This window comes from Borostomias antarcticus (assembly GCF_949987555.1).
Source record: "Borostomias antarcticus genome assembly, chromosome: 3".
Taxonomy (NCBI): domain Eukaryota; kingdom Metazoa; phylum Chordata; class Actinopteri; order Stomiiformes; family Stomiidae; genus Borostomias; species Borostomias antarcticus.
In genome coordinates this window covers 27767142-27791614 of record NC_140236.1, presented here as the reverse complement: position 1 = coordinate 27791614, position 24473 = coordinate 27767142, and the positions used below count along the sequence as shown (strand labels likewise).

At 43.2% G+C, this 24473-nt stretch overlaps 1 protein-coding gene across 1 annotated transcript in view; it reads right to left on the bottom strand.

Annotated features, from left to right (window-relative positions):
- Nucleotides 1-3051: 3051 nt before the first annotated feature.
- Nucleotides 3052-24473, bottom strand: part of fyco1a (FYVE and coiled-coil domain autophagy adaptor 1a) — a 39280-nt gene continuing 17858 nt past the window's right edge. The window contains exons 8-17 of the mRNA XM_084462070.1: nucleotides 24035-24127; nucleotides 22400-22518; nucleotides 21967-22134; nucleotides 15510-15662; nucleotides 14696-14919; nucleotides 14045-14198; nucleotides 9251-9343; nucleotides 8751-8961; nucleotides 8216-8325; nucleotides 3052-7977 (exon numbers count right to left, since the gene is read on the bottom strand). Of these exons, the coding sequence (XP_084318196.1) occupies nucleotides 7902-7977; nucleotides 8216-8325; nucleotides 8751-8961; nucleotides 9251-9343; nucleotides 14045-14198; nucleotides 14696-14919; nucleotides 15510-15662; nucleotides 21967-22134; nucleotides 22400-22518; nucleotides 24035-24127 (1401 nt within the window). The 3' untranslated portion in view covers nucleotides 3052-7901. The remainder of the gene's footprint in view (nucleotides 7978-8215; nucleotides 8326-8750; nucleotides 8962-9250; nucleotides 9344-14044; nucleotides 14199-14695; nucleotides 14920-15509; nucleotides 15663-21966; nucleotides 22135-22399; nucleotides 22519-24034; nucleotides 24128-24473) is intronic.

The window sequence follows — 24473 nt, the reverse complement described above, 5'->3', positions numbered from 1 at the left end:
CTTCCCAGAGTCTCCTGGATCTCCGCGGTACCTTTTTCCTGTTGTCCCCTACAGAGCCTGCTGCTGCTGCCTCTCAGCTCACTGTCTTGCCTTCCCACATTCTCCTTTTTCCCCACAAACTGAGATTAACCTGGCCACTAGCCTGCACTAGGCTTACACCTGCTTCCAGCCTCCTGAGTTGTGCTTTTGGGTCCTCTACTACCGTGCAACACTGGTGTACATAAACAAAATTGGGCAGAAAATCATTGCCATGATAATAATTATCATTGTGGTTGGGCAACAACATCTTACTGTATGCAGCCTCAATCTGGAGCTGGAGGAGGGAGGTGCAAGTCATTCCATTTATTTATTCCCACCATTAAAAAAAAAAAAAAAGAGCAAAAAAAAAAACATAACAGAGCTGAAGGACATGTCGTAGAGGTTTGAAATCACAAAGGGCTTATAATGGTACGTCACCGTGAATAATACAATAACCTATATAGTATATGACATATAGAGTAAAATACCATATGCAATGTTAATACACCATACAATGGAGTCAAGTGAACAAAAGGATCCAAACAAATTATGAGTGAATGTGTGCGTGCGTGCGTGCGCGTAAGACTAGGCTACAGAGAAGTCTATTGGGAGGTTTGATTCATCAGGCTGGCCTCTAGTCCCTGCTTGAAGTTAAGAGATGATGTTTTGGCTATATGAAGGTGTGCATTCCAAACTAGGGAACCTCTGTACGCGATTGATGGTGGGTCTCCCTGCTAGCCTGTCTGGAACTGGAGGAGGGGGTTCAGGTATCTACGTCTCCCTGCTAGCCTCAGTCTGGAGCTGGAGGAGGGGGTTCAGGTATCTACGTCTCCCTGCTAGCCTCAGTCTGGAGCTGGAGGAGGGGGTTCAGGTATCTACGTCTCCCTGCTAGCCTCAGTCTGGAGCTGGAGGAGGGGGTTCAGGTATCTATGTCTCCCTGCTAGCCTGTCTGGAGCTGGAGGAGGGGGTTCAGGTACCTACATCTCCCTGCTAGCCTGTCTGGAGCTGGAGCAGGGGGTTCAGGTACCTACGTCTCCCTGCTAGCCTCAGTCTGGAGCTGGAGGAGGGGGTTCAGGTATCTATGTCTCCCTGCTAGCCTGTCTGGAGCTGGAGCAGGGGGTTCAGGTACCTACGTCTCCCTGCTAGCCTCAGTCTGGAGCTGGAGGAGGGGGTTCAGGTATTTCTTGATGGTGGGTAGGTTTTATCTCATAAGATCAGAGAGGAGGAGCTGATGGAAAAGGTGCGCAGGGTGGAGGCAACGATACGGGGAGGCCTGGAAGGTCATTAACCAGATGAGTGGAAGAAAGAGGGAAAAGGACAGCAAAGTCGCAGGCAACAGCCCAGTGGAGAGGGTGAACACCTGGTTCACTCACTTCAGGAAAGGTTTTAATTATGTTAAATTATTTTAGCCAGTTATTGCCCTTTATGTTTTTATGTTTGTTTGTTTTTTTACTGCACTCTGTGAAGCACCTTGAGATTTGTCCTGCATTTTAAAGTGTGCTATATAAATAAAATTCATTATTATTATTATTAGAAGGGCAAGGGTTGTGACGCCGGACAGCAACAGCGAGGATTTGACATCATGGCGGGAGAGTTACAAGGGGACCCCCTCGCACCCTTCCTCTTTATAATAGTCCTGGACTACACACTGAGGCAGGCAATCCAGGGAAGAGAGGAGGATCTCGGCTTCACTATAACACCTAGGAGGTTGAGAAGGTATCCTGCTGTAGTCCTAACAGAACTGGACTACGCCGACGACATCAGCCTGATATCTAACCATGTCAGGCAGGCACAAGAGCTCCTGACCAGAGTGGAAAAGGAATGTGCCAAGGTGGGTTTTGGTCTGAACGGTAAAAAAAACTGAAGTCATCACCTAGAACATCTGTAACTAATGACAGCTGAAGGTACTGCTCTGAAGGAGGTTGAGGACTTCAAATACCTGGGCTCTTGGTCAACTCAAGGAGCTCACGTGGAGAGCTCAAAACGGCATGAGCAACGTGTGGAAATTCAACCTCCCCCGTGAAACCAAGCTCCACTTCTTCGACGCCAGTGTGGAGGCCGTTCTCCTGTATGGCTGTGAGTGCTGGACCCTGAGCCACTCCCTGCAGAGGTCGCTGGATGGATGCTACACCAGAATGCTACACTACATGCAGCCCTGGACATAAGTCATAACGCGCACGTCAGTATTGAAGATCTGTACAGAGAGAGGCCAAGGGTGAGTGGGAAGATACAATAGCAGCAAGGAGAATGAGGCTGGCTGGGCGCTGCTACAGAGACCGTGAGCTTCGGGCCAGAAAGCGGGTGTTATGGGAGCCGTCTCCATGGCGCGGACACAAAAACACGTTGGTGTCTCAGCATTTGTCTGCCATGGCCATGAACAAATAAAGGCTTTGTAATTCTTTCAACGGAACAGTGTGCTTTGGACTTTCTTTAAGCTGCCCTGAAGGATTCTATACTTTGAACTACATCACAAAGGAGATTCACTTTTTAAAAATATATTACTATTTGACCAAACCCATCCCAAAGAGCACCTGATTCTCTTTTGCATGATTGCCGACCCAGGCTGAACTCCTCTCCAATAATTTCACATCAAACTTGATATTTACACAGTGTCCCCCAGGCCACATACAAATACGGCAACAGGAACCTTGTGAAATTAAATTAAAAAATTGTACTTTTGCCGATATTGGAGACTCAAAACAAATATCAAACCAAAACACAAAATAGCACACTAAGTGGATTTAGGCTATTTGTAGTACATCTAACCTACTCATCTCTGTTATGGGCTACAATAATTTTTACTTGTTCCAATTTGAAAATACACCACTAACCGACTAAAAATGCAAAAGAGCCAATGTCATATAGAGTGGAGAACCCTACTGTACCTGGACAGACCTGTTCTTCTCCCAGGAAGAGGGGGAGGACAGCCCAGTGGTGGAGGCCAGAAGGAATAGCTGAGGGGCGCCAACATCAACATCATTTTTTCATGTTTATTTTAGTTCAACTGTACAGTAGTATATTTTACAGGTAAACAAGTGTTTATCAAAAAGACAGATCTGTCAAATAATCTCTTTTACAAACATCTTGACAGATTTTGTTTAAAATACATTTCAGTGATACATTTTTAATCAATCTGAAAATGCAAGTCTAGAGAAAATATGAAAAGTTGTATAGAGATTGCATAATGTTAGGCCACTTTGAGTACAAAAGTGCTAAATGATATTATTTTTTAGAAATATTAACAGTTCTGTATAATGTGACGGGGGTGGAGCTTCGTACAAGCCCTTCGTCATTCCCCCCCAAGCACTGTTTTTAATATGTGCTAAATAAAATAAAATAAACATAAGCAACATGCAGTTGAGCCCTTGTTTCATTACAGAGAAACATGAAAGTTTAATTACAGAGAAACATGAAAGTGACTAAGATCTTTCCTTATTGCTGCGATACAAAAAAAATAATGAGTAGGCTACTTAACTACTAAAAAACTGCCAACCGCACACAATATTCAAACACATCTGGATCCTTGTGAGGAGGATAAATTAAATCTAAAACTTAAAAGCTTCAGAAACTAATTAAAACACTACACCTTCAGTTGACATTAATTACTATCCAACTACATAGTAATACCTACAGTATGGTAACAATATTGTAGTTGAATCCTGTAAGTATTATGGTTTAGTGGCACACGTTACTACAGTACACAAGTGGAACAGGGTGTGGGGATGTGAGCACTCTCAGGGTATAAGAGGATGTGGTATAAGGGCACCCCCCGCCGCCACACACACACACACACCTTTTTACACTTGTATAAATAGGCGTAATAAGTGTAGTACCATTACATGCTATAGCAGTTTCTAAGTAACTACAATGTTGTGTTAGTTATTAGTCATGTAGTAATGAATGTCAACTAAATAGTATTTATTGTCAACTATTAAAAAATGTCAAGGTAGTGTTATTAAATCTTTAAAAAAGACTTGTTCCTACACCAAAATGTAACCAGAATTCCATGTTTTAACAGCTATGCACCTTTACAGAATCCAACAGTTCTACAAATTCTTACAGAAAAGTATACAGTAGCTCATGCATAAAAAGTATAAGTGTCCCTACACATTCACAAAACAATCAATCAATCAAACCAACATTAAGAGAGATCTGATGAGAGGTGATTGGCACTTTAGTCAGCAAGTAAAATTGAGCTAATAGAGCTCAACAGTGACCACCCACTTTTTGAATGGCTCCGGTTTCAGAAGTGAATTTCAACGTTTCAGAAAATCCTTCTATAAATAGTTTTAAGCCTGGAACCAAGCCAGCCAACTGGCCAGATGAATCGTGACCATAAAACATTTGATTCTGAGCAATTTTTTGAAAAACAAAACAAAAACAAAAAAAAGCTAAGGTAAAAGACTGTGCAATTTATTAACCTGTTTAAAGAGTTAAGGAACTATAAACCTTTGTGAATGATACTGTTCCAATGACTTCCAAACTTCATTATTAGTGTTTTTTAAGCGGCGCCGCTACTTCTATAGCCTACACGTGTGTCCATGTGTGTCCGTACGTACTGTAGCATGAGATTTAGACCAATCAGGGGTCACCATTACCATTGCACACCAGCACTAGAAGGCAGGCATGAGGAAAGCATGGCCGGCTTCAAACAGTTCTATCTCAAGAAGCATATTCACACCGTAGTAATTCCTGAGAACCAGATGAATATTGTGAATACGGTATGTCAGTGTACTGTAGCTTAAAAACTGTTAGAACTGTGACAAGTTAGAAAATGTCTCTGAATGTGAATGTGACTGCTGTTAGCATGGGCATAGAATTTAGGGGGGACGCTGGGGACATGTCCCCATTAATATTCAGAGACTACTGAATTGTCCCCAGCAATAATTTGGTACAGATCTCCTCCTCTACTAGTCACACCTCCCTAGCCCAATATCGCTAATGCGATTGGCTTGCCGTTTCTTGCTAACGCGTGAGAGGTTGGCTGTAGTTACTGTTTGTATTTGGCTGCACGGCTACAAAGCTCAGAGCCTCCGTCAAGACTACAGTTCCTGACTTTCAGCTGGCCTTGAATGGTCTCCTTATGGGAGTTACAGCGCGTCAGAGAGATCAGCACCTGGGACCGCAGGAAGGGGATTGTTAAAACTCATACTTTGCAAAACTCTGGACACTTTTTGTATTCTCTATGCCCTGGATCAAGTCACACTTAATGTTTGTTACTGAAACCTACCTGCACCTGTTGGTAGATGTCTGAGAGTGCTGGGCACAGTGCATTCACATATTGATCCAGTATTGAAGGTGCATTTTATTTTTCAATACGGGACAAACCCGTATTAACGGCAGCAACTTGCCTACTGTTGCAAAGGCGGCAAGATTTGAGCCATCAGGAGGCTCACTTGCCCACTGAATTGCATAACGTTAGTAAACAAACCAGACGTAATGTTTAGGTAAAAAAAAAATAAAAAAAATATCAGTTGTTATCAATTTGATAATGAGATCATCAGTTCAGGAGGTTAAAGAACCAGCCATCAGGATCATCAAATTTGACTGTAGCTCAAATGTATGCTTTTTTATTTTATATAGTGCCCAAAAAAATCTGCTCGCTCGCATTTAGTGTCCCCACCAAAGCTCAAATCCAAAATATGCCCTTGGCTGTTAGAGTAGAGCACTGAACATTCTACCATTTGTGTGAATGGGGAACATAATTTTGTGATGAATAAATGAAAATTAACTATAGATAAAACTATGAATGGCATTGTTTAGATTGTTTTAAATTTGAATGTGAGTGAAAACATGAAAATCAGAAATTTTTTGTGTACAGTATAATATGTTAAAGTACAGTGAAAATTGTAGGAGTAGCAGCAGTTTTCAAACTACCAAGTGCCACGGTAATAGCTCAACCAATCAGAGACATCGCTGTTACACTTTAGGATTGTGGGTAGTGTAGTACTTCTCCATGGCATCGCAAATAAAACATGTTTTTCTTAAAACAATATAGATAGCATATATACTTGTGGCTTATACCACCATTTCACAATCTGAGAGCTGGTGGTACATGTATGTCTTCTTTGGATCGTTATGACTTTATGGCTAATAATCAAAATCCTCGATTCAGAATATGATGGGATTTTCACTGCCGGAACTGTCAACTCACTGTTGACCTCTATTGTCATTTTAATAGGTCATATTAGCTGACAGACTTATAAGTCAAGCTGCAGTTCCAATAATATAATGAAATATGGAATACGTGGAATACCCATTGTCATATGCATCAAAACCATTTTGCTTTTCACGGCAAGTAAAAGACCCTAATGAAAATTTTCCTTGACAATAGAGATGGAAATTATTAAACGTGAATTCCTTTTTGCGTGTGTGTGTGGGGGGGGGGGGGGGGGGGGAATTGCCTTCCTCAACTACAGTATTATACATCACGCCAGATTGTTTGTCAAAGCCTACAGTGAGTAATTAGACACATTGGCAGTTTTGCATTACCTTTTTGGCATCCATGGGGTCCAAAATGTTCTATAACATCTCGTCAGCTATACCCATTGTAGTGACTGGCCTGTCCAAAAACACATACTTAATTTAGATGTGTCTGTAACATTACATTCTTGGTCACTACATCTTGTGTGCCACCATTCTCTCCATGCCTGTATTGCTTACAAACTCGTTGGTATGTGATGCTTGTTGACAGGCGGGGGGCGGGGGTTTGCACAGTGGTTTGCAGCGATGGATAATTTACAAGGACTTAATCTGATGTTTTTCGAGGGGATTTAAGAGATACTTTGAAAATTAATAGGACCATATGGGCACTGAAAAAGTAAAGCAAAAACACATTTAATGCCTCAGTGAAGGCTTTAACCATCTGTCTAGATGTATAATAGTGCTGTAATGATAGAGAAAAGATTAAATGAGTAGGCTACTTAACTACTCAAAAACTGCCAACAGCACACAATATTCAAACACATCTGGATCCTTGTGAGGAGGATAAATTAAATCTAAAACTTAAAAGCTTCAGAAACTCATTAAAACAACACTATACCTGCAGTTGACATTAATTACTACTACTACTTGATGTATTTCTTCTTATTTTGGCCTATATTGTTGAAAAAGCGTAGTCTAAATAATAGCGCTATGCATATTTTGGTGGCTATATTGTTGATGAGGCTATATTTACTTTGGAAGGCTATTGTTGTTGTTGTTTGTTGAAAAGATGTAGATAAATTGTCAAGCCCTATGCATATTTTGGTATTTTGGAGGGCCAGGCCTACATTGGTGAAAAAGCTTAATTCAGCGTAAGCAAAAGTTGTTCATGAAAAGGAGCTCGTGAAAATGTAGGCGCTAAATAAAGCATTGTTGAACTTGTTGTCTTTCCTCTTATTTTGGTACAGTAGGCTATAGTACAAAATGGCAATCATACATCTTTCTGATTTAGGGTCCAAGAAAGTGTTAAACAAACAATCAAACAAACTCTGACTGTCCTAGTTCGCCGACAGAGCAGCGCCCCCTTTCAACTCGATGTAATGACGAAAGTGTCAACTTGATTTAAAAAAAGCATTGTTGAAAATAACTTGATGTCTTCTTATTTGGGTAAATTATGTAAAATAACATTCATACATCTACAGTACGTCTTCTGATTTAGAGTCCATGAAAGTGTAGATTTGATGTAATGCTCGGCTCGCTGCAATACACTCTCTTCACTGTCTCTCATCGTAGTCATTTCACATCGCACTCATTGCGTGTCACGGTGGTGGGGTACTTTTGGGGCACTCAACATTTTGTAGTCACACATACTTGGGGTGCCCCGAAACTAATTGAAGGTATGGCATTATATCATATACTGTATGATAGAAAACGGACACATTTCCATCTGTCAAGCAGGTTCATGGAAAATCACTTCCATCATAGATTATTGGCTTCTCGATTGTCAAGTGGTAGAACACTTTCTTTGAGATGAACCTGTGAGGAATGATAGAGTAAAAAGTCAGATTGAGGTATACGGTACAACAACAAATACAGTGTCTGGCCATAAGAGCACAGGTCTTCCAAGAGCTGTCATTTTTAAGCCCGAGGGCACAGATAATCTGAAGCCTCGAATTATTATCGTTTTTTCATTTACTGTATCAAAAGCCCCCCCCCCCCCCCCACACCTCCTCTTTAAGACAGTTTAAGGATAGCTGGGTTTTGAGAGATGTACCGGGAGAAGGAGTTGTCAAAGATGAAGCTGTAGAGTCCGGGGTTCCTGACTTTCAGCTGGCCTTGAATGGTCTCCTTATGGGAGTTACAGCGCGTCAGAGAGATCAGCACCTGGGACCGCAGGAAGGGGATTGTTAAAACTCATACTTTGCAAAACTCTGGACACTTTTAGTATTCTCTATGCCCTGGATCAAGTCACACTTAATGTTTGTTACTGAAACCTACCTGCACCTGTTGGTAGATGTCTGAGAGTGCTGGGCACAGTGCATTTCATTGTATTTTATAATACACATGACAATAAAAGCCTTGAACTTGAACTTGGTACACCCTCCTGCGGTTGAAAGTTGAACAGAGCAGTTCTATCCCTGAAAAGGGGGCCCTATTCTCTCATTTAAGACAAGGGCCCCATAACTGGTTGAATATAGATCGACTAAGATCTAATTAATCAAACCGCAGCACAGGAACAGAAACCTCAGTTCTATGCAAGTACACTGTGCTGGTCAATTCATCCACAGGCCGGCCTACGGTGAGCCTACCTTAGACTGCTCCACAGGTGTGTTGGCAGCCTCCCGGTACACCACGCTGAAAGAGATGCTCTTGGGTTCGGACGAGAACACCCAGCTGATGGTAGGGCCACGGTCCCCTACGGCGATGGCAATGATGCTGTAGCAGCTGGATTTGATGAAGAGCTCCCTTGAACCGTCGCCGAACTGAGAAATGTCATTGATGCTGAGAGGGACAACCAGCCTGCAAACACGGTCAGATGTCACAATGTCACACATATTCATGGTAGTATAATCTACTACATTGGGAACAACAGTATAGAGAGGAACATGTACTGCACTCGCCTTCGGACCATTAGTCTATATCATGGCCACCTAATTCCTACTAGCACATTATCTCTCCACTATAACGTTACCATGTGTTGATTGTTTTCACGCCTTATGACAGGCGAGCGTCACCCAGGTTGGTGCCATGCTAGTAGTGCATAAGGTGTCCTACCCCTTCCCCCACAAAGGCAAGGTTGAAGACTCACGTGACTTCCCCCGATTGTAGAAGGTTAATCTCTGCATCCTGCACAGTGGGCACGTTCTCTTCTGGGTCATCAGGGGTCAAGTCTCCTGTGCCTCTGCCAGATGGAATACAAAACAAAGATATTGTAATTCACCACAAACCACCTTTGTCTCTACTATATCTGACCATGAAGTGCTTTAAGAATGTATATGTCAATCCAGAGGTATTCTGAAATCATAATGCAAGAACAGTCGGATATTTTGACTGTGACTCTTCGAATGAGGCAAAGCCAGACTTTGGTGGGAATTTTCATGGACCTTTGTGTCGGCCCCCAAAAGGTAAGTCACAAAGCTGTAGAGGACAGGATGAGAGGGTACAATAGAATTCAAGTCTTTATTTGAACATGGGCAAAAGTGAACAAGACTAAGGGGCTGTTCCTTATTAAACAGCAACAGCGAAATGCACGGATGACGCCTGAATTAAAGCCTACTAGGAAACAGACCACTCAGACCATGTCGGTGTCTGTTGGTTCTATGCGCGAGTTGTTGAATCTACCCCATAATTACCAGCACAGCGCCACTGTCTGGACAGGCCAAGCACAAAGATGGACTGATAGGGCAGCCAAATCTACACCGGGTCATACAAAACAGCTTGCTGAATTCCAAAAAGCTGAAGAAACTATATTTTGATCATTCAAATTTGTATGACCCTCATAGGCATAGTTTTATACATGAACACTATGGACATATCCATATCAAAGCCATACAAACACGAATTGTTCCCACCAAAACGAATGAACACTGGACTTAATTCCTGTATATAGTTTTGTAAATTCTGTCTTCTGTCATTGTCTGTAATGGCTGATTGAAAAAATTACACAAGTATACAAGTGTGTTCAGTTGTGTTCATATATAACCACCTCTAATAAAAACCACTATCAGTTACACCACCACAAAGCTTACTCTTCAATGGTGCAAGTGTGCTATATTTATACTGAGGAGTGAGTTTAACCATTTCAACTCGATTACCAACAAAATGCATTAATGGGCGGAGCCCTGTGCTCTCTGAGCACCTTTTCTAGTTTTAATATTATATAATTCACAACATCGTGAAACAGGAGCCTCTTACGAAACCTGACTCTTTCCTAGCCTGGAAGCCAGACTCATCACAACAAAAGGTTTTCACGATAGTCTGGACTTCCAGCCACCTAGAACAATTTGAGTGGGCAGGAGTACTCGCCTTGACAGACGAACTCCTTCAGCCAATCAGCGTAACAAAACAGATCAAACTTTTGCCAAATCCAGTCAGAAGAATGGCGAAAATGTATTTTCCACTGAGAAACTCTGCTAGAGCATACTCTTGTTCTTATATTGTTGTTATTGAGTCTATTTCTGCAATAACTGCACTTATGGCTGTTTATTCTTCTAATGTTAATGTTACCGCTCGTTGCTTCATTCTACTAGCGGACTCCTGCTGTAATTCCCTTCATCATCTACGGGAACCAATCAGGGACTGGGGGCGGAACAGCAGTTAAAATGCAGTCTCCTGATTGGTGCCCCATTTTCTGGGAAGAACTCATAAAGTTACTCCCCCATCAACGGTTAATCGACAACGACAGAGGGAATTTGGATTTAGCAGCAAATAAGATTGAAGTTCTCAAGCAATAGGGAATATGTTGAAACAAAAATTAGTTAAGTCCCTGCCTCGTACAATTTTTCCATTTAAAATGGGTAGCATCGTATTTAATTAGCTGCGCACAGCGTGTTGATTCGCTCAGGATCTCTCTCGAAATTCTCTCACACACACAACGGCCCCGTCTGTGAACAGCCCCTCCTCTCCTTGCACTCAAAACATGAATGATTGTCGAAGACAACAGAATCAATCTGAAGTACCAGAATGGTTAGTGAATGCCTCTGCACAAATTTGTCCAAAACTGATGCAGCTAGTTAACTCTGATAAGCTAGTATGCTATATTCTGAACACAACACTGCCAATCTCTAAGCCAATCTTGGGGGCAAACTATTTGTTGTGGCAATTAGTGATTAATCATCAATTACCAGTTGCACGCGTTATTTCAATTCACCAATCAATAAAATGAGAGATACCAACCATAATGCCAGTCTAAGGGTGTATTCACACAGACACTAGTTAGTGCGCACCAAACGAGCTTTGGGCCCGAGAGTGCTTCGTTTAGACCTGTGTGAACACAGCAATCGCACTCAGGTGCGCACCAAAACAGCCGCACCAAGACCCTCCAGAAGAGGTGGTCTCAGAGCGGCTTCAACCATATTCTTCACCAGTTATGGTGTGAAAGCGTGCGACCTCGGACTGACGCAACTACCTTGTGCACATTATAAATTCGTTCTTCCCGGGAGTTTTTCATGAGGCTCTTGCACCCGCCCCCAGAAAGATATTGACCAATGACAGCACTGGGCACTGTGACTTGTGGTGCTGCATTTGGACCAGAGTAAAGAAAGTGCTGTGTGAAAGCGAACCGCAGTAGCTGAGAAATGAAACAATGTATCACTTTCGCTTTTGGTGCGCATCAATGGTGCGCACTAACATATGTGAATACGTCTTGTTTAAAGCAATACATAGCGTTTTCTCCGGTTTGCTCAGAACTGCGCCCCCACAGGCTCTGCGAGTAAGTGCACTGTCGTACTGTCGTAAAGTTATCAGATTGTCTTTTTCTTTTTCTGGCTTCCTCTGTGATGTTTTGCTTCGGTTTTCTCACCTCCACCATGATATAATTTAGCTAAAAAAACGCATGATATCCATAGACGCCGGAATAGTTAGCTACTACTGTGTTGTTTAAGCACAACGTTGCGCATGCGCACTTCGACTGAATGCTGCGTCCCGGGGGCAAGAGTTTTAAAAGGTAATAAATGTCAATGTATTATCTTTCTGAGTAGACTGTTTGGATGATTCAGCTTACTTTTAGTAAATCTAATTGGAGAATTAGCACCAGACATGTTTGTAAAGGTCCAAATATCGTGATGTATTGCTTTAATGGGAGCTCACAGAGAACAGTTGTCACCATGCAGGGATTAGGAGTGATAAAAGTTGTAGTATATATTTAAACAAGAGCAACAGTAATGTTAAACCCATTGTGAAGAAATTTAACTCAGCTTATCAGCAGTTTGTAACAGAAGATGCAGAGAGAAGCGCTGGCCGATTGACCTTAGCCTTTTCGGTTTGCTAAACAGACAGAAGCTCTATTCTTCTAAGAAGAGATCTGAATGAGAAAGCCTGTCTTTACAGCCTTCACTCTTGGTTACAGTAATAGAATATGCAAGCTTGTCAGGGGAGTCACACAAATGCTATTTTACCATCGAAGATAGGTTTAATTAATACTAGATCACACAAGAGGGGATAAAGATTAGCTGTTAAGAGGGTGAGATTAAACATGTCTACTGAACAATGAGTTGGCAGCTTGCAACACAAGAGGGAGAGCGAGGGGGAGAGGCACAGGAGAAGTGACTTCACAAAAGTTCATAATTATAGAATAAACGATAAGCAATTTTATACTTTGCATTTCCCCCCTGTAATAGATAAATTCAAATTAGTGTATTCTCTACTCAAGACATTGTCTTGAGCCTGTCTTATAAAGTGAGCATTGTGCTCTGTTTATTGCCCTGACCCCACTATCCCCAGGCCTTCTCTTTGACTTCATGGCAGGAGACCTCACCAGGGGTCCCTTCCTCCCAGTTAATCTCTGATCTCTGTAATGTTTACTTCAGCTGTTGACCCTCAGAACTAGCCTACTCACTGATAATTGGCTAATGCAGTATTTGCATATGCATGTCACACCCACACTGTTTATAATGCTCTGTTTTCATAATAATCTTTGCTCTTGGTGGATTTTCCTTTTCTCTTTAAGCCCGACATTGCAAACTCGTAAACTATTTGGAATAAAAGTAACCAGCTTAGACTTGCAAAGATGAACCTTGGCATTCTCGACTTCTCTTTTCTTAATTATTAGAATAAATCTATAACACCCCCTTACTGTACCGAAAATGAACTTCAAAACCGAGGTACCGAACCGTGATTTTTGTGTACTGTTACACCCCTATTAGGTAAGTTTGTTTTTTGGACCCAATGCTATCAATATGTATGCAGCAAGTGCACATGTAGGCCAAATGCACCATCAGTTCAGCAGTATTAAAGAAACAGTCATCAAGATACAGTAATGTGATCTGTAGCTCAAAACAGTAGGCCTATTTGCGTGCAAATTAGTGTAAAATGACTATTACAAATGTCCCTAACAAAGCTCAAATCAAAACTAGGCCCCTGATGAGCCTCCCCTTGACTCAAATTAAAAACAGTAACTCTGATTATTTCAGAATCTAAACCAATTACAGTCAAACCTCCATGCATTCACCGTCATTATATCTCCCACAGATCTCTCTGGGGTGTCTCCATCATTCAACCATGTCTTTCATCTACTGTACCTCTTTACTGTACTTTACTTTAATGTAAAGGAAAATAGGAGAATATTGAAATAATTTTCCAGGACAACACACGACTTGCCAGAACATTTTACTTTTTCTCTCACTTTCCTTGTGTATTCCACGACAGGAAATTGCTCACGTCTTTTCCAGGCTTGTGCACAAAGCTGCCCTACAGAATATATAATCAAAGCAAATGTTCTAATTTTTAACAAATGGACGTGTGTAAAGACCACTGCATTAAAGACAACCTGGGTGATGCGAACCGACACTTTGCGATTACCACAGGCTTGTATTTCAGTCATCTTTAAGTAGCACTGAGGAGTGTGAAAGTAGATGTGCATGACATGTGATGATGTTTTACTCACATGTTTAATGCTCCCAGAGACCGTGGATCCGGTTCCCCCTCCTGGGAACCCCCAGTGGTCTGAGACATGGTATCGCTGTCGTAGATCCCGTTCACTTCCTCCTCCGTTATGATGTCAAACACCCCGTCATCAGACTTAGCGACAGGGTCCGACACTGCACAAGACACAACAGGGTATGCCAGGATCAGGTGAACCGTACAAGGCAAGACACACTTACTACATGTTTATTCCTAGGAAATCCTATTTCACATAACAGTGCCATTTAATAACTATTTAGTTTACATTTTTTTTAGACTTATTATTTTTAGAATGCAGTGAGATGCAGCTGGCAAAAGAAAAATGCCATTTTCAATTTTGAACGAGAGCAGAAAAGCAGAAGGGCGTCCTAGATGCTTAAAACGAAAATAGCCAAAGAATATCATCCTTCCTATTTCTTTTTTCAGAAAGAACTACTTCCAAAGAAAGGCGAACCTTTGTCCTCATTACACAGAGCGACCAGAATCGTTTTCCCATTCAGCACAAAACACTTTATGCTGCTTTAAAAGAGGGTCTTTTAAAGCTTTTTTTTCAGACAAAATATCTCTCTCTCTCTCCCTCCCTCCCTCCCTCCCTCCCTCCCTCCCTCTCCCTCTCTCTCTCTCTCTCTCTCACCTGTGACCCTAGGTGTGGGTTTGTATGGGGCTGATTTGGGGTGTGACTGAGCTCCGGGGGGTGGCGGCAGGGTTTCGGAGGGGCTGAGCTCGGCCTCTGTGAACCTCTCCACCACGGCGCTGTGCTGGGTGTAGCAGTCCCTGCAGCAGCGCTCCTTCTTCCCGCTGTGCTTGGTCGTCACAAAGTTGTTGCTGCAGTAATAGCAGAAGATGCGTCCGCAGAGCCTGGACACAAGAGGAAAGCCTGCTTTGAGCGCAATGTTATGGTAGCGCAGGGTGAGAGGTCATGTTTTCAGTGGCGTGTGTTTGTTTGTTTTTCAGATTGCACAAAAACTACTAGAGCGATTTTCATGGAACTCAGTGGAAGGGTGTCCAACTTAGACCCCATTTAAATTCAACTTGGTTACACTGACAAATTGCATTAATGGGTGGGGGTCTGTGCATTCTGAGCACACTTTCTAGTGGTATACTGTGTGTTGTTTGCTGCCTTTCTTGGTCAGGCCTCCCTTGAAAAAGAGATTTGTATCTCACAGCAAAAAAACTTTTCTTTGTTTAAGAGCTGTACTAGATCCACTGGAATTTACAACCTCATGCATGAGCATGTTGCACAGTGTACAGTGTGTTGTGTATGCAAATGTTGCTGCTGTTCTTACTCACTGCCATTCTTTCGTGTAATTGACGCACCTGACCAGTCTCGATAAAACCGCTGAGGTGATATGGATACCAATGTCTCAACCTGCATTCGTGTGTCACTTTCAGTAATGAATATTTATGAAGATGTTATGGAGAAACATGACGGCCATGTCGGTCCCCACCTGCAGTGGTGTCTGCGCAGCCACCAGGTGAACTGGCCCTGGCAACCCAGGCAGTGAGTGGCCTCCTTATCCACCAGCCACCAGCGCTCCTCAGCCCGCAGCTTCTTCTCAAACTCCAACGCGTCAGACTTCTGCCACAGAGCATCTTTATCCCTGCGAGACACAGACAGGCACAATGTAGACCACATACACGCACACAGATTTAAAAGGGAAACTGCAGACAAAACGGTGTGGTTATATCAGTCGTAGTTTGTCTAGAGAACTGAAGTGTGTCGTCATTTTGAAGTCCTGAAAAGCAGAAGTTAAGATAATTTCAGTAAATTTCCTCATGGGAATTTGAAAAGACACCAAAATAAGGTCTGTGTTTAACACAGGCTTCTTTCTGAAAGCTGGCGTTGGGAGGGCAATCAAGATTTATGTATGAATATTTGTACTATACAAATATGAATATTTGTACTGTGGGTATTTGAGGAATAAACGTTCTATTCTTCTTTTCTATGCTATTTGTTCTGTTTATACCATACCATACCATACCATTTTATTTATAGAGCACATTTAAAAACAACAAAGTTGACCAAAGTGCTGTACAAGTCAAACAACAATAATACACAAAGAACACATAGTAAAACATACGCAGTATGTCACATGAAAAAGGACAAGTCTCTTAGGCCATGTCAGGAAAACGCCAAAGAATATAAGTGAGTTTTGAGGCGTGATTTAAACACCTGCAGAGTGGGGGCCCTGTCTAACATGCAGGGGTAGCTCGTTCCAGAGCTTAGGGGCAGCCACTGCGAAAGCCCGATCCCCCCTGAGCTTCAGCCTGGATTTGGGGACAACCAGGAGAAGCTGATCAGAGGACCTGAGGGACCTTGAAGGAGCATAGGGTTCCAGCAGTTCTGAGAGGTAGATGGGTGCCAAGCCATTTAGGCACTTAAAAGTAAACAGCAAGATTTTAAAATCAATCCTAAAACGCACAGGAAGCCAGTGGAGCGAAGCCAGTACCGGGGTAATGTGCTCTTGCTTACGTGTACCAGTTAGCAGGCGAGCGGCAGCGCTCTGGACTAACTGCAGGCGAGAGAGAGAGGCCTGACTGACACCAACATACAAAGCATTGCAGTAATCGAGACGAGAAGTCATAAAAGCATGTATTACATGTTCAAAAACACAGCGTGATAAAAAAGGTTTGACCTTGGACAGCCTCCTGAGCTGGAAAAAACTCTTTCCTACTACGGCATTAATTTGTTTGTCCATCTTTAGGTCACAGTCAATTTTCACCCCTAAATTAGTGGCAGTTGGCTTCACAAAATGTTTAAAAGGGCCTAGATCAGCAGGAGGAAACACATGGGCATTGCTGGGACCAAACACCATGACTTCGGTTTTACTGTCATTAAAACATAAAAAGTTTAAAGCTAACCATGCTTTGACATCTTCCAGGCATGCCAACAACAGTTTTAAAGAGTCAGGGTTGTTTTGTTTCAAGGGCAGGTAGATTTGACAATCATCTGCATAACAGTGGAAGGAGACTCCATGTTTCCTGAAAATAGATCCTAGGGGGAGTAGATACAACATAAATAAAATTGGTCCAAGAATTGAGCCCTGGGGCACCCCGCAAGGGAGAGATGCAGTGGCGGATACAGCGTCGCCCAGGCTAACACAAAAGCTTCTCTCTGACAGGTATGACCTGAAAAACTCCAGAGCTCAACCTTTGATGCCAACCCAGTGCTCCAGGCGGGAGAGCAGAATATTGTGATCCACTGTGTCGAAAGCGGCAGTAAGATCCAACAGTACAAGAAAAAGAGAGTCACCAGAGTCCGTAGCCCGAAATATATCATTAAAAATCCTTAGGAGTGCAGTCTCTGTACTGTGCAGCGCTTTATACCCAGACTGGAACACTTCCAAAATACCATGTGTGTTCAAAAACGACATCAGTTGACCGAGTACAATTTTCTCCAGAACTTTGGAAAGAAACGGGAGCTTGGAGATTGGCCTGAAATTGGAAAGGACAGAGGCGTCCAGGTTAGGCTTTTTGATCAGCGGTTGCACTACAGCATGTTTAAAATTTACTGGTACATCTCCTGCGAGGCTGTGATTCATAATGTTCTGGACATCTGGTCCTATAGCCCTGCTGGCCTCTTTGACAAGCCGAGGGGGAAGGACATCTAAGGGGGAGCCTGAGGGCTTCATAATGGAAATTATTTCCTCTAGCTGGGAAAGAGACACAGGCTCAAATTGGCTAAAAGTAGCCAGGCAGGTGACAAAAATAGAGGGGTCGTGTGTTGGGGTGGAGATGCTGGCTCTGATGTTGGCTACCTTATCAGTAAAAAACTGCAGAAAGAGCTCACATGTTTCAGAGGAAGCTTCAAGGCGGACTGACTGGGGGACATCAAGAATGTCATTAATAGTTTTAAACAGAACCTGAGGCTTGTGGCAGTTGATTAAAATGATATCAGACAAATGTTTCGTTTTTTCAACTTTGACAATTTGCTGATATCTACGCCAGCTGTCCCTCAGAATGTCAAAAGATACATGCAGCTTGTCCTTTTTCCACTGACGTTCAGCCCTCCTGCATTCTCGCCGCGCTTCCCGTGTGCTGTCGTTCAACCAGGGCTCGGGTTTAGGTTTGGAGCGCCTGGTTTTCAGAGGAGCGACAGAGTCCAGGATTTGCAGACAGGTGGAGTCAAACTGAGAGGTTAACTCCTCCGCGTTAACACACACGGGGCTGACTGGGCCGGGTAGAGTAGCGCTGGTAAACGCAGACGAGAAGCGAACAGCAGTGGAAGGGTTCAACATACGGCAGCGACGGGCCGGTGCAGATGGTTTGTCGATATCACATGGGAGAGATACATCAAATAAAACAGGCATATGATCTGAGAAAAATGCACCACAAACTTCGATGTTAAAAACGGATAGACCATAAGATAGGAAAAGATCGAGTGTGTGCCCGCGCTCTTGTGTGGGATCAGTCACCGACTGCACAAGATCAAATGAGTCAATAAGATTTAAAAAGTCTCTAGCCAACGGCTTGGAGGGACAGCACACATGTATGTTCATGTCTCCCAGAATTAAAAAGTGGTCATATTTAGGCATTATTTCAGCCAGGAAGTCAGAGAAGTCAGTGATGAAATGCTTGTTGTATTTCGGAGGTCGGTATATCACCGCACACAGTACAGGGAGAGAGCGACCCAGCTCGAACATGTTCAGCTCAAAGCTGGAGAATGAGAGCGAAGACAGTTGTCTACAGTCAAAGTTTTGTTTATAGACGGTCGCAATTCCCCCTCCACGGCCGGTCGTCCGCGGAACATTGAAATACGTACAGGCAGGCGGCAAGAGTTCGGAAAAGGAGCTTGACTCACCAACGCCCTGCCAAGTCTCAGTGATGCACAAGAAATCCAATTCGCGTGTGATGAAGAAGTCATTTAAAATAAAGGTCTTATTTGCTAGCGATCTAGCATTCACCAGTGCTATCCTTGCGGGAGCCGCAACGTGCCGAACCGTCCGGGGCGCTCGGGCCAGAGGCCGAAGGCTGCGGGGGTTCACCCCTCCTCTGCGGAGACGGGGAGAACAGAGGCGGGTAGGCCTGTGAAACTCCTCGCTGCCGGTGACAGGTACCAGCCAGGCGCCGACAGACTCCAGAGGGCGACGGAAGACACAGTAGCGATGGATGGATCCATATCCGACCAAAGCAGACCCGGGACAAAGCACCAGTGAGGCTTTCAGCTTCGCCAGTCGGCCGCTGCGTTTACCTCGGCGGCTTCTGGGTCGCCTCCGCCGGGGAGGAGGGGCCGCTGCCCGGTAAAGGTGAGCAGGTATTCCCGCAAGTAGCGGCGGAGAAAAAGTTTTCTGTCCCGGATCAAACTTGACAAGATTTCTGCTAGCAAGCTGGATATCCAGAAGCGCTTGGCGATCATAAATCCGTAGAGACTTGACATTTCTCGTGACAACTGTCAAAATCAGTATAAGCACAAACAAAACTGACAGCGGCAGACGGCAAGCCACACACACCGGCGCCATCACTTCCGCACCGTACAGGTTTATGTTTGTCTAATTGCCTCCGCCTCGGTGACCGCTGGGGCGGAGGTCTATGTTTTTGGGCGGAGGTCTATGTTTTTGGACGGAAGTCTATGTTTTTGGACGGAGGTCTATGTTTTTGGTCGCATGTGTTCGTTTGTATGTTTGTTCGTTCATTTGTTCGTTCATTTGTTCGTTCATTCGTTCGTTCATTATTAGCAGGATTACACAAAGACTACCAGACCGATTTTCACGAAACTCAGTGGAGGGGAGTAGCATGGGCCAACTTAGAGCTCGATAAATTTTGGAGCTGGTCTGAATGACTGGGCAGATATACAAATTAAAACAAAACTTGGCTGCCCATTCTTTACGTTTTCTTGAAGGTTACATTTCGGTGGCATGCGTGTATGCGTGCTTGTGTTCGTTTGTTAACAGAATTACGCAAAAACTACCAAACCGATTTTCACGAAACTCGGTGGAAGGGTGTAGCATAGTCCCACTTAGAACGCATTAAATTTTGGAACCGATCAGAATCACGGACCAGATCCACGAATAAAAACAAAACTTAGAACAAAGCCAGCTCCCTGTGTGGGGGTGCTAGAGACACAGGGTTTGGACTGGGGTGTGCGGGGGGAGCGCCCAGAGTGCACCGCATTGCCCCCCACCGGCTGTGACCCGAGGGGGGTGCGACAGACAGAGCCGGCCAAATGAAGCCACCCTTTCACCTCCAGCCATTTTTTGAACTATGAATACACCAAATTAAAACAAAACTTAGAATGAAGCCAGCTCCCTGTGTGAGGGTGCTAGAGACACAAGGTTTGGACTGGTGTGTGCAGGGGGAGAGCTCAGTGTGCACTGCACTGCCCCCCGCTGGCTGTGACCCAAGGGGGGCACAACAGAGCCAGCCAAATACAGCCACCAATACACCTCCAGTCATTTTTACCTCCGCCCCAGTGAATCACGAGCCCCCTGAACACAGCCCAGATGGCCATTCACCTCCATTCATTTTTTGGACAAGGATTAGACAAAAACCACCAGACTGCTTCGGCAGAGGAGTGTAGCATGGGCAATTTAGAACTCATTCAATTTTGGCGTGCACAGGGCCACGAAATGCATTCAAGGGCGGAGGTTTGTGCTCTCTGAGCACCATTTCTAGTTTCTTTATTCACCTCATTTTTAGGTCTTCTGCTTGGTTTAACATATTCCCTGGAGGTCAAGTGGTTAGGGCACTGCTCTTATTATCTTGAGTCACGTTTGGCGCGGGTTCAAATCCAGCCACAAAGGTTACAGTACTCTTCAATGATGCAAGTGAACTATATTTATACTGGAGTGAGTTTAACTCAGGAAGAGCCGGCAGGGCTTTAAATGTTACACTTGGGTGTTCACTCAGTTAAAAAAAAATGTGGGAGCTATATCAGATGCGGACTTCCCTGTTCAATTGCTGACGTCTCTCTGTCCTGCACCTGGATTGTATTGTTGATGTGCGTGCCTAAACCATTTTTTCACCTTTTTACGTTTTACATGCTCTTTTCCACACCCTGCTGTTGATGAATACCTCGTCTTGTCAAGAAGTGAAATAAAGCAAATAAACAAAATAGATTTGGGCGCACGCCTGGGGAGTTGGCAGACTCCCCACAAAGCACAGCACAAAGAGGCAACAATGACTGCTAAGCACCATTAAGAAACCATGCATGCGTCACACACAGAAGCACCATTAAGGAGCCATGCATGCATCACACACAGAAGGGAGCTACACCCTATTAACTCTTCATTTCCAACTCTCACTTTTCTCTCCCCCTTCCTAATTTTCTACTTCCTGTGGGCAAGACACTGAAACCCAAATTGCTCCCAAAGAGCAGGCTACATTGCATGACAGCTGCCGCCATTGGTGTTTGAATGTGTGAATGAGCCATTGTAAAGCTCTTTGGATAAAAGTGCTATATAAGTGCAGTCAAATTACCATGTTGTTCTTGCTCACCCTCCACCTCTGACTCTCACTTTAATTTTTCTTCTATTTTTCTCTGCAAATCTGTCACTTTTTTTTCTCCAAAAGCTGCCTGTACAGTATGTGCCTGCCTCCCAGCTTCCAGCCAAAGGAGAGAAGATATTTCAAAGGATTGTGTGATTCTCTCTGTAGGGGGGCCTTCATAAAACATACTCCCCACTGGGTCCAACAAACAAGAGGCAATCACAAATAACATACTAATGGTCACCCAAACAAAGGAGAAAAAAACAAACATCTTTTGTCAGCAAACAATCCATGTAGTAGTAGGAAGGTGGGGTACGCATGCACTCCGTGGAGGTATTTTTCGAAATTATTTTTTTGTAATCCTCAAGGTGTTGGATTTGAGGATTACAAAAAACTAAGTTAGAAAAATACATCCATGGGGTGCATGGGGACCCCACCTTCCTACTAGACGAATGCCAGATGGAGGACAGGTGTGTTTACCTGATGAGCTCGATGAGCCGTTCCTCCAGGTTGGTCTTGGTTCGGCAGAGATCATCGATCTCGGCAGCCGTTTTAAGAGTATGATGCTGCTTGTCTGCCTCGGCCTGGTCCAGTTTCTGCTTCAGTTCTGTACGCACCTTCTGGACAGCTTGAAGAGCCTCCTCAGTGCTGAGGAGCAAAGGTCAAATGTGAGAGGGAATGAGAGAATGAAAGAAGGAACACTTGCTGTGACTTCAAAACGTGAAATAAAAGTTATTTTATCTACTCACATTAGGCAAGTTTAGTAAACATATAAACAGAGAATCTATTTAATAGATGTTGAGGCCGCGAAATGAGGCTGTGAAATGTGTTGAAATCATGACTATGCGTGAAATTATGACCGAGTGAAATCATGACTGAGTGAAATCATGACTGAGTGAAATCATGACCTCACCTGGTGAGAGAATCCCTCAGCTGCTGAATCTCCCCCTCACTCTGGTGAATGGAAGCTTCTGACTGTGTAATATGAGTATCTTTCTCTCCAATCAGTTTAGAGTACTCCTCATTCAAACCCTTTGTGAAACACAAGCAGAACATACATTGATAAAAACATTTTAGAAGTAACTTTTCAGTGAACCTGTCAGTCAACTGCCTCAGTTTTAATACTTAGTAATTAGTAAGCTGATTTGGAAGTCTACAGAGGACCAGTGACTTTCTAATTGAACTGATTATGGCTCCTAGCTCACTCAGTTATGGAAGTGTTTCAGTACAGCATACAAATTCATTAATGTGTCACATCATCTGTATGAGTTGATGACTCTGGCCTTTATTTTCGCGTCCACAGGTAATGAGCACTGAATGCTTATCAGCAGCATGGCATTAATTATTCAAACTCCACCAGCTAGGTATGCCAGCTCACATTCAAATGTCATTCTTTTTTCCTTTACCCATCACTCTAATGAAATATTGCAATCTAACCAAAAACTGGATATGGTTCTGCCTACCACCTACTTGTGATCTTTCCAAAATGCATTGCTTAAAGCTAAAATATATAGGTTTTAAACATTTACATATTTTTATATAGTGTCAAGAGATATGAAGTCCCTGTGCCGAAGGAACTGAGACATAACATTCGGCCTTGAGGCTCCGAGAGAAGTGGAGAAAATTATTAGAATGCAGTGAGATGAATGAGAAATAGACATAGAAAATATACTTACTGTTAAATTAATTTCTAGCACCTACACTGTCCTATCATAATAAAGCAGAAATGCCTTAAAAAATATCTTTACAAAAAAAAGAATAAACCCAGTAGGCAAGGCCTATGGGCTGAGAACAAACACCCCTTGGGGGAGAGCTGGTGCTGGGCCCTTGTACTGGGGCTCCAGGAGACAATAGATACTGTATTAACTTTATTGATCCCTGAGGGAAAATTCCTTGGCTGTAGCAATACACATAGCAGTACACACAACAAAAAGGTGCAATAGGCACAAAATGTATAAAAGGGCAGCACATTAAGGCACAATATACAGTGAGGAATCTGACAATGAGGACCTCCATGAAAACATTGTCTTTGAAGACGCCGTTTGGCTCTGCAATTTGTTTGCATTAGGTGCCTCCTCCCATTTAGACATGGCCATAGCTGGTTCAAAATGTGTGCACATACTGATATTCAACCAGCAACACGGGGCATTGTTCTACAGCCTTATTTGCGAGTGTGCATATACCCAACTGCTCCAAGCAGGCTCCAGGCATCAAGATAATAAACTTCGCCTGTAGAGGCTTCTACAGGCCTGGTAATAAACAGACATGGCATCTTGCCTATTGATTTGGCAAGAAGTCTCAAAGTTCTTCTATAGCTGGCTGGAAATTGATTTTTAAGACAGAGAGAATGTCCTCACACTGTATGTAGCTCCCACGGTGAGTTTTACACTCGCATACAGTGTGTGGACATTCTCTCTATCTTAAGTTTATTCATTTTTGTCGAGCACCTGTCGCACTTTGTTTGATGTGCGTGCGTTCCTCTGCTGCTACTGGAAAGGGATTTTGCCATAATGCATACTGTGACTGAGAATACAGTAATGATACAGACCTCTAACTCACACACTTTGGCCTCCAGATCGGTCCCCCTCTGCTGCTCTGTTTGTAGCTGGGCTCTCACATTCATCAGTTCTTCAGTCACACTCTGGATAGAAATGTAAAATCATGTTGCTACAAAATAACATTACATGAAAGTGCTCTCTTATGGGACAGCAAGACTGGTTCTATGTAGAGATGTAACGGTATAAAGATTTCACATCACAATTATAGTGACCAAAATTATCAAGGTTATCGGTATTATTGCGGTATTAAAATGCGCTGAAAATGTTCAAAAGCTACTGATACAGACACTGAAATTGTTTCACCAAGTTTTATATTGAAAACCACAAATAAAATTTGCAGCACTGCACTTTTTGTTTGCATAAACATTAAAAGAATGAATCTTGTAGACTGTTGCTAACTTTGATGCTGGACAGTATTTACAGTGAAGT